This window comes from Meriones unguiculatus, chromosome 8 (genome assembly GCF_030254825.1).
Source record: "Meriones unguiculatus strain TT.TT164.6M chromosome 8, Bangor_MerUng_6.1, whole genome shotgun sequence".
In the NCBI taxonomy this organism is placed as follows: Eukaryota; Metazoa; Chordata; class Mammalia; order Rodentia; family Muridae; genus Meriones; species Meriones unguiculatus.
This window is the reverse complement of record NC_083356.1, coordinates 20664958-20678544: the sequence shown is the minus strand read 5'-3', so window position 1 is coordinate 20678544 and position 13587 is coordinate 20664958. Positions and strand designations below refer to the sequence as shown.

General features: G+C 43.2%; 1 protein-coding gene across 6 annotated transcripts in view; it reads left to right on the top strand.

Annotated features, from left to right (window-relative positions):
* The window catches only part of Tnrc6b (trinucleotide repeat containing adaptor 6B), a 231665-nt gene that overhangs the window by 191408 nt on the left and 26670 nt on the right, over positions 1 to 13587 (top strand). For all 6 annotated transcript variants that reach the window (XM_060389007.1, XM_060389005.1, XM_060389009.1 and 3 more), the window contains 4 exons: positions 2561 to 2692; positions 2962 to 3060; positions 3191 to 3383; positions 12001 to 12138. In XM_060389007.1, the coding sequence (XP_060244990.1) occupies positions 2561 to 2692; positions 2962 to 3060; positions 3191 to 3383; positions 12001 to 12138 (562 nt within the window). The remainder of the gene's footprint in view (positions 1 to 2560; positions 2693 to 2961; positions 3061 to 3190; positions 3384 to 12000; positions 12139 to 13587) is intronic.

Here is a 13587-nt window from a genome sequence, read left to right as displayed (position 1 = left end):
CTGGTGGCTTTAAATTTATCATGCCCTTAAATTTCTGTTATTTTGCACCTGCAATGCTTTGTTAAAAGCCATATTGATTGTAGCAAGATACTCACTTTTTCCTGCACAGCTAGAGACTGAGGGCTTTTAAGCCAGCATAATTAACTCTCTACAATAAGAATGTGTAAACCTGCACTTTAATTACTGTGCACCTTAGGTTTGAGCAGCCATTTGCTGGGAGCATAGTGGTGATACTTTCTGGCCCTTTTGTAGTTCTTGGGAGGAGACACTATCAGCAGCCTGAAGAGGCAATGGTAAATAGAAAGACTTACTGAGTAAAACTATTAAAGTCTAAAATTGTCAACTTAAGGAGCATGTGCAATGGTACAATATAAGAATGCCTTCTTTGGTGTGCTTTTCTATATCCAGCCATCTTTAAATGGTATGTTGTGAATTTTTTTATTTTGGGCAGTGAAGTCATATAGTATATATGAAAGAACATACAAAGCCAGGTGATAGTGGCACACAGCCTTATTTCCAGCACTCGAGAGGCAGCAGATCTCTGAGTTCTAAGCCAGCCTGGTCTACAGAGCAAATTCCAGGACAGCCAGGGCTACACAAAGAAACCCTGTCTCTCGGGGGAGGGGGGGAGTATGTACTATATGTAGTATATATAAAATTTATAGGAAAATTGCAGAGGGTGTGTTCCACATACTTGTCATACGACTGGGACGGGAGCCTAAATCCCATGGTCATGGTATGCTCATGATGTGCTGTGAATTCAGAAGTTCGAAAAGTGGTTAAACAAGTTTTAAGTTGATTGGTAACACCCAACATCATGACCGTCTCTTAGAGGATGGAGAGGAAGCAACCACCTCACAGAATTGGTTGGGTAACCAGACGTGGCTGAGATCACAAAAGAGTTGATGGGCCAGATATGTAACAAGTTTGGACTTGATCAGATATTTCTAGACTAGAAAGTGTCAAAAAAAAAAAAAAAAAAAGAATGTCATGCATTCTTGAGGAGATTTCTAGGTGGTCCCGTGAAATTAATACAGAACTCCCAGGCATGGTAGCACATGTGTTTAATCCCAGCAGTCAGAGGGGCAGATCTCCAGCCTGGTCTACATAGTGAGTTCCAGGACAGCCGGGGGAAGGAGGACCCTGTCTTAAAAACTTAATAGGGAACTGACCAATTTTACTTTCACTGAGGTGTTAAAGAAAGGTAAGATTGGGATACAATCAATGGGGTATAGAATGGGAGATGAAGTTAAAGAGAGACAGGGACACTGAGATTAGAACAATGACTAAGGTAAAGCTTGGATGGGGAAAAAGTAAGCAGATATTAAAAGAACCTTTACAGTTTGTTTTTGTGTGTGACTTAGTTCTTTGCTTGTATTAGTTGTGTAGTGCCAAGAGGTAACTAGTTAGCTGTTGTTCTGCTTTGTCTTGAGTAGGATGTGGGGCCCTACTTAAGCAGTCTGGAAAGATTGCTCAGCAGCACTGTGCTTACATGCTAAAAGTATGCACTACAAGCTGGACTTAGTGGTGCGCCCCTGTAATCTCTGCACTCAGGGAGGCAGAGGCAGGTGATTGCCGTGAGTTCAAGACCAGCTTGGTCTACAAAGCCAGGACAGGACAGCCAAGGCTGTACAGAGAAACCCTGTCTCAAAATCTCCCCTCCCCCCAAAAAAGTATGCACTACCAGGCCTAGTCCCAAAAATCTTCTTTATTAGAGGAGGAGGAAGGAGAAAAAAGAAAAAAGACTAACTTGGTCTACATAGCTCATTCCAAGTTATCCAGTGCTGTACAGTGAGACCCTGCCTCAAAAATAAAAAAAAGAGAAGAAGAAGAAAGAGGAGGAGGAGGTTTGAGGCTTAGTGATAAGAGTAAGGCCCTGTTTCATCCTTCACACTGAGGCAGGGGTAGGAGCACAGCCAAAAAGCTAAGGGGGGCTTGTAACAAATTAAATCTTGTAGCAGAGAATAGGCTTATGAAAAGAAAGTGAGATGTTAAGATGTTTGCTTGGCTTAACAAAGTGAGTAATGGGCTCGCTTCAGGCTGGGCAGAAGTTTTAGTCACATCCTCCTGGACTAGCTTCCGCTCTAACTAGCTCATCGCTTTCATCCATGGTCCCACAGGGTAGCACAGAGGGGCAATAAGTAGATAAAAGAATTAGAAAATAACTTAGTGAATGAAGTCTTTGGAGAGAATTACAGGTCCTGAACAGCCTCACAGCCCAGCGAGAGGTAACCATTGTTAACACTCTGTAGTAGTTCTTACAGATGATTTTCAAGAAAATGACAGTGCTTGCTTTAGAACCATCAGATCTTTTTCACAGGGGGAAAGAAAAAAATTATGGGACTGGAGAGGTAGCGCAACAGTTGAGAGCACAGACAGACTGTTCTTCCAGAGGACTTGGGTTCAATTCCTAGCACCCACATGGCAGCTTAGAACTGTCTGTCACGCCAGGATTTGACATTCTTACACATACATGCAGGCAAACATCAATCCATGTAAAATAAGTAATTTTTTTAATTAGTTTAATAAATTCTAAGGCTTTTTCCTCTCTTCTGACTAGGTTTCTGCCTCAATGCTCAAGCAGTTCCCCAGCAGTGGCCTGAATCCAGGCCTCTTTAATGTGGGTCCCCAGCTGTCTCCTCAACAGATTGCCATGCTGAGCCAGCTTCCGCAGATCCCCCAGTTTCAGTTGGTAAGTGGCATGCTTTCCTCCTGTTACTCAGTTATTTGCTTCTCTTTTTTTTTTTTTCTGTTGTATTAATTTCCTTCTTTTGTCACTTTATCTTCAAACTTTTATACAGATGATTAATTATGATTAAAAGTTGATATATTCGTTTGCCTGAAGGTAACCATAACTATAGAACCTGGTTACAGGTGCTTTTGACAAGGGCCCTGCCCTGGAGCATGCGAGCTCTCCATGTCAGTCTTAGGAAGCTGGGGTTTCTCCTTGTTGTTTTACAGGCATGTCAGCTTCTCCTGCAGCAGCAGCAGCAGCAGCAGCAGCTGCTCCAGAACCAGAGAAAGATTTCTCAAGCAGTGCGCCAGCAACAAGAGCAGCAGGTGTGTAGGTGGGGAGGTCCCCCAGTGCTCCGGGTGAGGAGCACCTTTTGGTTTTATAGCTCATTTGGGGTACTGGCTTATCACTTGTCCATTTCTCTTGGTCCTTCCTTAATGGATGCTGCACCCTCAGCTGGCGAGAATGGTGAGTGCTCTCCAACAGCAGCAGCAGCAGCAACAGCAGCAGCAGCGGCAGCCTAGCATGAAGCATTCACCATCTCATCCTGTTGGGCCTAAGCCACATTTGGACAACATGGTACCCAACACACTGAATGTCGGGCTCCCAGACCTTCAGACCAAAGGGCCAATCCCTGGATATGGTTCTGGTATGTTCTGTGTGGTAGAAAATACTTAGTATAAAATCTGTTTGTCTTATCCTGTAGTAGGTAGTGCTTTGCATTACTCTCCCTTTCATTTTTCCTTTTAACATTACTTATTTTTTAAAAGAAAATTTTGAAGCTGGTGTGGTAGCACACACCTTTAATCCCAGCACTCAGGAAACAGAAGCAGGTGGATTTCTGTGAGTTTGAGGCCAGCCTGGTCTACAGAGTGACAGCCAGGACTACACAATGACAAGCTCATCTATGGGGCCCTAGCATTTCTATACCCTCTGAAAAGTTCCCAGAATTCCAAAGGTCACATACATATTGCAGAAACTATCTGCAGGTGGCAAAATCATACTTCTGCTAGAGCATGAGGCAAATCATAGTCAGCTGTTTCAGACAGTCCAAAGCAGCTCCACTTCCCTAACCCTGGGATTAAAATCAAAACATATTATAATATTTCTGTGTTTTTAAAGAAACCAAAATTCCAAAATTGTCACTACAAGCCCCCCTCTATTTTTATAGTAGATAATGGTACATGGTATGTGCTTATAACCCCAGCACTGAGAAGTAAAGACAGTCCTTGGCAGTCACAGGCCTCCTAGGCTAGCATAATCTGTGAGTGGCAAGCCAGTGAGAGACCCTGTCTTTAAACAAAGAACCCAAAAAAGAGCCCCAGTTTGGTATCTCCTCAGAAATAATACCAATGGTTGATGATCTCTGACCACCACGTAGACACCTGGTAGCACACACATGAACACTTATATAATCATACATGGCATACACACATGTACACATACAAGCCAGTTATAGTATTTATATGTCCTGAATGCTACACATGGCTAAGGTTGTATGAAAGTTTAAAAAAAAAAATTCTGCCTTCTCAAAATGTGAACTAAAATTTTAAGGCAGTCTTTTAAAAGGTGGAGTGGAGCACAGAGAAGCCCAATTTTTTACATTAATTCACTTTTTTCAATTAACTTTTCTTTTTTTCAAGACAGGGTTTCTCTGTGTAGCCTTGGCTGTCCTGGACTAGCTTTGTAGACCAGGTTGGCCTCGAACTCACAGAGATCTGCCTGCATTTTACAGATGACTGGGATCCCAGAGTGCTGGGATTACAGGCATATGTATGCCACCTCACCCAGGTATTTGAGAATTTTTTTATCTGGTAAATTTTATCTCTTTAGAAATGAGCAATGTGCTGTAAGCAGAGTTCAGTCAGTGAAACAACAATGATTTAACAATAAAATTAATAGCTGGGTAGTGTTGTCACACATCTTTAATTCCAGCACTCATGAGGCAGAGGAGGCAGTTTGGTCTGCAGAGCGAGTTCCAGGACAGCCAAAGCTACATAGAAAAACCCTATCTTGAAATAGATGGATGGATGGGTGGGTGGGTGGGAGGATGGATGGATGCATGGGTGGGTGGACAGAATTAATGGCTGTGTATGGTGGTCCCTGCTTGTGATCTCCGCTCTTGGGAAACTGAGCCAAGAGTATTGCAAGCTCAAGGCCAACCTGATGCTAGTTTCTTTTTTGTCAGCTTGTTTAATGGCACTTAGAATTCATGTTGGTAAGGATTAATACCAATCTGTGTGAGAAAGAAAAAAGAGTGAAAAGGTGTAAGATCTCTGTTCCTGCAACAATCCCTTTCTGCCCTGACCTCTGAGGAATTCCAGTTAGAGTTAGGAAGTAGTAAAAACAGGGTTTCTTTGTATAGCCTTGGCTGTCCTGGGCTCACTTTGTAGACCAGGCTGGCCTTGAACATTGATCCGCCTGCCTCTGCCTCCCAAGTGCTGGGATCAAAGGCGTTGGCCACTACTCCAGGCTGCCAACTATCTTCTTACAGGTGACCTGAGAACTGACTTAAACTCAGAATAGCCTCTGGAGCTACAAGTGGCAGAGCAAATACTAAGCCTGGCTTCTGTTCCCAGTACTGGGGAGAAATATCTTGGCCCTTCCCTTCCCTGTCTTGTGCTGCCATCTTCTCTGAGCTGTAAAAGGCCAGTGTGGGCCAGTAGGGGGAGCTTCTTTAAGGAGTTAAGGTCCAGTGTGTTGCCTTCTCAGTGTTTCTGTAAAGGATGAAGCTTGCTGGCAGAGGCTAGTTACTGTGGATGTGGAGATTCTGACTTTAGACAGCATACGAACATCTTGTCCTTTTACCACTCCTGTCTGTTTTGTTTTGGTTTTTGGGTATTTCAAGACAGATTTTCTCTGTGTAACCTTGGCTGTCCTGGAACTCACTCTGTAAATCATGCTGGCCTCAAACTCAGAGTTCTGCCTGCCTCTGTCTCCCAAATGCTGCGATCAAAGGTGTGTGCCACCACTGCCCGACTCACCTATCCCTTGTCAAAAAGTACAATAGTACTGAGTATGTTGCTCAGTGGTAGAATGTCGTCTTACGTATGCAAGGCCCTGAGTTGGATTTCCAGAACCATGGCGGGGGCTGGGGGGGAGGCTAATAGTTCTCCAGGGATCCAGTCTGCCAGAGGGAAGAGCAGTTAGAAGTCAAAGGTAGCTTTTTCATGTCTCAATTCCCATTGTTCTCACTACTGGTCCATACTCAGCCCAAGGAATGTCACTACTTGGGAAGAAAACTGACTTCCATGGCCAGAGTAGTATAGCTCAGTAACCCTGATACTTTACACACATGGATAAAGAATACACCAGACATGGCTGGAATGCAGCTTAGTGGTAGAAGATTTGCCTGTTCAAGGCTCTGGGTTCATCTTCAGGGTATGGAGGGAAAAAAGGCAGTGAGCAGCAAGCTAGGCACATCTGTAATCACAGCACCCAAGAGGAGCGGCAGAGGGATTGCAGCAAGTTGAAGGCCATCCTGCTCTACGTCCAGAGCTACCTAGATAGACCCTATCTCAAAAAGAAAAGAAAAATAGTTTGTCAGGCAACCCCCTGTGGGCAAAACAAGCCTGTAATTTCAGCATGTGAAGCCCAGGAAATAGATCCAGAAGCATCAGAAACTTAAGGTCAGCCTGTGATACATGAGACCCTGTCTCCAAAAATAAATAATGATTGCAGATTTATCCCAGTGATGATCCTCATAACATCTTCAATACTTGCTGTCTGCTAAGAAGTAATGTTATGTGTTGGTGGTGATCCTTTTCATTTTTAACACCATGTACTTTTCTTCTTTAAGGACAAATGATTTTTTTCATTATTTTGTGTTTATGGGTATTTTACCTGAATGCATATCTGTGCACCATACCATGTATTCACAGTGCCCTTGGAGACCAAAAGAAAATACCAGATCCTCTAAAATTAGAGACCCAGGTGGTTAAGGGTGCTGGGAAATGAACCCAGTCCTGTGCAAGAACAACCAGTGCTCCAATTTGCTGAGCCATGGCTTCAAGCATAAACACACACAAAAAAAAATGTTATCACAGTGTCTTCTTAGGTGATTATGTTATTTGTGATTTTTGTGGTTATTTTGCTTGATTCCTAGTTACAAATACTAAAGACCAGAGTTCACTAGACAAAAACGCATTTTCATTTACTGAAATTTTAGTTTGGGTTCTTCGCCCTGTTTTGTTTGTTTCTTTGTTTATTTGACAGGATTTCAATAAGGTCACTGTGTATAACAAGCTGGCCTCAAACTCACAGAGCTCACAGAAAGATCCTTTGCCTCCCAAGTGCTGAGATTAAAGGTCCACACCACACCAGACCTATTTATGTTTCCTAACTAAATGTGCTTTATGGCAAGCCTCACTACTTAACCCAGCTCTATTCTCTAACCAACTGGCCCTGAGCGTGTCCCTGCATCAGTGTCCCAGATGTTGGCGTGATATCACTGTGCCTGAATGCCTGCCTGTTCTGAGCAATGTGCTAAGCCTGCAACAAGATTTTGCTAAAAAAAATGTCTTTAAAACGTAATACAGGGCTTGTGAGGTTTTGTAAAAATATTTACTATCAAAGATAAAGATAATAGAAAATGCTGGGCATGGTGGTCCATGCCTTTAATACGAGCCTGGTCTGTATAGCAAGCTCCAGGACAGCCAGGATTACATAAAAACAAAAAAAATAATAAATACTTAATTTGATATCAAATTATATGCAGAGTACCTCTGGGTGAAAGGATAACAAGAATGGTGTTTCTTAGTATGCCTTCATACTGTGCTTCTGGTTTTTGTTGTTTTTGGCTTGTTGGTTATGGATTGTTTCTAATAGGGTCCCACTATGTAGCCCTGGCTGCCCTGGAACTCGATCTGTAGACCAGGATGCGCTTAAACTGACAGAGATCTGCCTGCCTCTGCCTCCCTGAAAGCTGTGTCACCACACTTGGCTGAAGCCATTTAAATTTTTACAGAAAAAGCAGTGAGGATTAGTTAAGCAACTTTCATTCATTCATTTTTTTGTATGGGTATCTGCATGCCTTGGCTTGCCTATGGTCAGTGGATACCTTGTGGGAGTTGGTTATCTCCTACCATGTGTGTCTACCATGTGTGACACAGGGACTCCAGGACAGCCAAGGTTACACAGAGAAACCCTGTCCCAAAAAACCAAAAATAAAAATAAACAGTTTCTAATTCTCCACTTTTAGCAAAATTAAATACACACCTAAATGCTGGGTGTGGTGGTGCATGCCTGTAACCCTAGCACTCGAGGAGGCAGAGGCAGGTGGATCTCTGGGAGGCTACACAGAGAAACCCTGTCTCTCACCTCATTGTCCCCATCTGACCCCAAGCCTGGGAACCTAATCTCCTTTACTTCTGCTGAGTTGCAGGCTTATAGCTATTTTATTAACCAACCAACTTTAAATTGGGAGCAAGCTTTACACAGCATCACCTGATGTATGTAAGAATGTACGTCTGGATGGCAACCAGGTCTTGGGGGCTGGTATTTTACATCTGAATGCATAGTACCAGAGCAACCCCAGCACCCTCCTTCTTGTTTATATGATTTTTAAAAATAGTAGTAGAGTGATTACATCCAGGGAAACAAAGCCACTCATCTACTAGAAAAACATTTCCAGTGGACATGGTGGATTATGCCTGTAATCCCAGCATTAGAGCTCAAAGCCAGCCTGGCCAGCCATGTCCACACAGCAAGACGCTGTCTCAAAACAGCACTACCACCCTCCCCCCTCCTCCCAAAAAAAAACCTGGTTTCTAAGTATCTTGAGGTTTTAGATGTGTCTAAATTTATTTAAATATTTATATAATGCTTTATTAATATTAAACTTTATTTATAATATTTACGTAATATACCCAGTGAAGAGTAGAACTACGTGTAATGGGAATTATGAAAATAAAAATAGAACCAACAAGATGGCTCAGTGAATAGAAGTGCTGCCACCAAGCCTGACAACCTGTGTTGATCCCTGGGCCCTATAAGGTGGCAAGAGAGAACAGACTCAGTCATTTGTGTTCTCTCTCTCTCTCTCTCTCTCTCTCTCTCTCTCTCTCTCTCTTTTACACACACACAGTCTCTAACTAAATACATAGTTTTTAATTTTTTGTGGTTTTTTTTGGTTTGTTTGTTGTTTTGTTTTTCGAGACAGGGTTTCTCTGCATAGCCTTGGCTGCTCTAGACCAGGCTGGCCTTGAATCCATCTGCCTCTGCCTCCCAGAGTGCTGAGATTATAAGTGTGTGCCACCATGCCTGGCTAATTTTTAAAATTTTAATAAAAGCAGAGAATTTTATGTTAGGCCTTGTGGGTGGGTGGTAGTTTCTCTTACTATTATTATAAAAATATTGGTGTCTCTGGTGACTGCACCCAATGCCTCACACATGCCCGTCAGATACTTTCACTTTTTAATCCACAATGAACTGAATGGTGAAACAAAGAGAGCAATGGCACCACTAGTTTAAGGAGAAGGTAATTTGTGTGTTCAAGGGTAAATGAACCTGGCCACTTGTTGATGTACTGTGTGCAGAGGAGGAAATGATTCTAGCAGGGACAGATAAGGTAAGTAAAGGATTGTATTTGCAAGAAAGACGAGATGTAAAAGGCATATTATGGTGAAATGAGTTCCAGGCAAAAAGTGGACCAGGTCTTATCTCCACTTGTACCTTGGCTTGAATTAGGCTGTTTATAAATATTCATTAAACTGAACTCAGTAGTTTCTTTGACTGGGGCTAAGACTGTGTGAGTGGGAGACTCAGAAGGAAGCTACCGTGAACAAAGGAAGTTTGGTTTTGATGAGACTTCACAAGGAGATGGAGGTCACTCGTGAGGTGCTCCTGAGTGCAGCCCTTATTGCGTGGTCCACATCCTAATGCCATACCAGCTACTACATGACAGCCAGCTGTGCCAGTGATCATATGCCTTTTAGCACGCCAGGCAAGCACTGTGCCTGCTGCAGGCACATGCATGTTTTTACCACGTTTTCCTCTTACAGTTTGGGGTTATAGGATGAACCTTCCAAGGGGTTTTATCTCCTGTTCAACACAATGATGTCATTGTTGGCCTCAGTCCCCCTATTTCCAGTGAAACAAATGTCCTCCTTAGGCTTCAGTGGGATCTCTTTGAGCTCAATTCTTCCCTCTTCTAAGATTTATAACTCTTCATTTTCTACACTTTATGAGTCAGAAAAACTCAACAGCTGAAGTTAAATAACATTAATTTCTGAGTTTGAAACACATTTTAGAGCAACTTCAAAGAAAATGATTGTGTGAAGACAGCCTCCTCTCCTCACCAGTCCTTGTGTCCTTCGTCAGCTTTGCCAAAAGCCATGCTTTCAGAAGCCTGTAGTTGCAGTGTTTCGGCTGCTTTACATTCAGGGGTGCAAGTGTAATGTGCAAGGAGCAACATGTTTAGGCCACAAGGACTCACAGACAGCCCTCTGCCTTCCAGTGCCCCTGTTCTCCAGTCACTCTATTTCCATTATAGCAGATGAGTTTGTTTTATAATCTCCAGGGATGGCTCAAAGTGTGAACTACTGTTGAGAGCTCCTGAGGCTGGGTCTCAGCACCCACACCCGCAGCACTTAAGCTTGAGTTCTCACACCCTTTCTTGGCCTCTGCAGGCACTCATGCCCACACACAGATACACGAAGTTAAAAGGCTCGATTTTGCTCACCATCTTCACTCTCCCAGCAAGTAGCTGAGCTAGTATATTCAATTATAAATGTGTAGAGAAACAGGGTTCTTCGTAGAAGAAAGCAGCAGTTTAGATGAAGGGAAAGAAGGTTCCCTCTCCCCTCTCCTGTGCAGTAATAAAACTAAGCCAGACGATAGGATAAGCCCTGGGGAGGAGAACATGACATGGGCCTCAGTGGGACGCGGATCTGTAGAGCTTGAGGGACATCCAGTCTAAGGCAGTCATTTTACACTGTGGGAACCAGTGGGAACAGCTGGATGCTGGCCTGCCTGAGCCCCAAAGCCTGACGGACATGGAGTGGGGCCTAGTATTTGGCCCTACCCACCCACGGCCCCTTGTGATGGAAATCTACCCCTCCCCAGGACTCCTGTGGCTATGTATACCCATTTTGTTGTTTTGCTTAACCTGTAATTGGTCTGTTTTGAGAGTCAGTTTAAAAACTGCATTATGGGGCTGGAGAGGTGGCCCAGAGGTTAAGAGCACTGTCTGCTCTTCCAGAGGTCCTGAGTTCAAGTCCCAGCAACCACATGGGGGCTCACAACCATCTATAATGAGATCTGGTGCCCTCTTCTGGTGTGAAGTTGTATGTGTAGACAGAATATTGTATCCATAATAAAATAAATCTTTAAAAAAAATGCATTATGATCCAGTGGAGAAGAAGTATGCCCTGTGAGACTCCAATACAAAGTATCTTGGGTTGTATGTGGCCTTCAGTTCTGTGGTGGGAGAGCCTGACACTTCTGTCTCTTGTCTGTCTGTCTATCTGTCTGTCTGTCTCTCTCTCTCTCTTTTCTCCTGTTTTAGAGGTAAAAATAAAAAGGCTACAGCCTCATGGCAGACAGAGAAACATTGGAGTGTCAGTGGGCTTCTTGCCATTCTGTAGGCACACCTGAATGTCATGATTCAGACCTTGTACTGGTTTCCTAACTACTAGATTGTGAGGCCCTGCTATGTAGCATTTCTTCCCGTGGCACCCTTAACACAACTCTTCATGTTGGTGTCAGATGTAGTTGGAGAGTAGTTGAATCTGGCCAACTGTCTGGCACAAATGTTTAGTTGCTGAGTCAAAATGTGGATGCAGATAGGCACTGAGATGTACCTAATTAAATGACAGTGACACCCATTTTCATGCCGTAAAAAGAGATAATAGAGTTCTCATCAAGCAGGACCCAGAGTTTTGACTCAAGTAGCTGTATCTGCATAAAAACCTTGTGAATCAGCTGTAAATTGTCAAAAGGCATTCCTGGGTTCTTCCTGGGATACTTGGTTTCTTTCTTCTCTTTTCTTTAAGTTTTTGTTGTTGTTGTTGTTGTTGTTGTTGTTGTTGTTGTTGTTACTGTTGTTGTTATTTTTGGTCTGAGTGCCCTATCTGTATGTACAGCTGCATGCCAGAAGAGGGCATCAGATCCCTTTATAGATGGTTGTGAGCCACTATGTGGGTGCTAGAAATTGAACTCAGGACCTCTGGAAGAGTAGACAGTGCTCCTAACTTCTGAGCTATCTCTTCAGCCCTCTTCCTTTCTGCTATAAGAAACATACAGACATGATTGTGATCTCTTTTCAGGCTTCAGCTCTGGCGGCATGGACTATGGTATGGTTGGTGGCAAGGAGGCTGGGACTGAGTCTCGCTTCAAACAGTGGACCTCCATGATGGAAGGGCTGCCTTCTGTGGCCACACAAGAAGCCACCATGCACAAAAACGGTAAGAGTAGCAATATCTTCTGATCCCTGCTCTGGCCTTGACCAAGTATCCCTCATGTTTTATTGACTTTGTATGTATGTGTTTGTGTTTTCTTTTTGAGACTGGGTCTCTTTGTATCCTAGGCTGGCTTGGAACTCCCAGAAATCTGCCTACCTTGGCCTCTAAAGTGCTGACATTAAAGGCATGTCCCATCATACTTTTAAGGCAGTATCCCAGAAAGGCTTAGTGTGTAATCCCACCACTCAGGAGGCAGAGGCAGGTGGATCGCTTGTGAGTTCAAGGCAAGCAAATTCCAGACAAACATGGCAAGACCCTGTCTCAAAGTGTGTGTGTGTGTGTTAAGAAAATGAATGATTGCAGTGTCTCTGTTTCTCTTGTAGCCCATTTTGGACTTGAACTCAGAAAGTTCTGCTGCCTTAGTCTCCTGTGTATTGGGATTAATAGTGTATGCCACCATGCCTTGTTTTGTGATTTTTTTTTTTAAACTGTATGTATGCATATTTAGTTTGTGTGTCTGTGCAACACATGTGTGCAGTTTTCTCAGAGGCCAAGAGAGGGCATTGGAGTGCCGGGGGCTGGAGTTAAGAAGGCTCTAAGCCACATATGGGTGTTGGGAATTAAACCTATGTCCTATAGAAGAGCAGCCAGTGCTCTTAACTACTGAGCCATTTCTCTAGCCTCCCACCACCACCACCACCACCTTTTTTCCTTTCTTTCTTTCTTTTTTTTTTTTTTTCCACAAATCTTTAGCTTTTGGCAATGAGTCTCTTGATATAATCCCTAAGTTTTATGATCACCTATCAGAGGAAGGTTTGGTTGCAATTCATATTCGAAGGCATTTAAAGGGTTCTGATTAAGGATGACATAATGTCCCACTTGCCATGGGATTGAGATAATAGTTACGAGCCTGTGCACCCATAAGATTAAAACTCTGTTTAAAGTGTCTGAGCTGAGAGAACAGAATCTTCTTGCTGAGGTTTTGGTTAGTTGGTTCGTTTGGTTTGGTTTTCTGAGACAGGGTCTTGTGATGAATTTGTAGTTCATGCTAGTCTCAAACTTCTGCCTTTGTGTTTTTTGGGAGATTGGAGATCTGTATCAGATTTTTAAAACTGCTGCCCTAAGCTGGGTATAGCTGTGCATGCAAATTGAAGACCAGCTTGAGCAACACAGTTCAAGACAGTACTGGGAGGCATAGTGAAACCCTGGCTCAGAAAAAGAAGAAAGTCTCCCTGAGCTCTAAAAGATGGCTAGTGAGAATTCATAAGGTTTGGACTTTTTTGAGGGCACCTTGTTATTTATGAGTTTGTGTCCCACCAGACAGCATGGGACTCCTATTGGGAGTGTGGCTTAGCCTTGCCTGTCCATGATTTCCTTTAAGAGTTTCCCTAGAAAACAGATAAGCCTTCAATGCAATGTTTGTTCTTTGTCAATATTTCACTTGGACTCAGA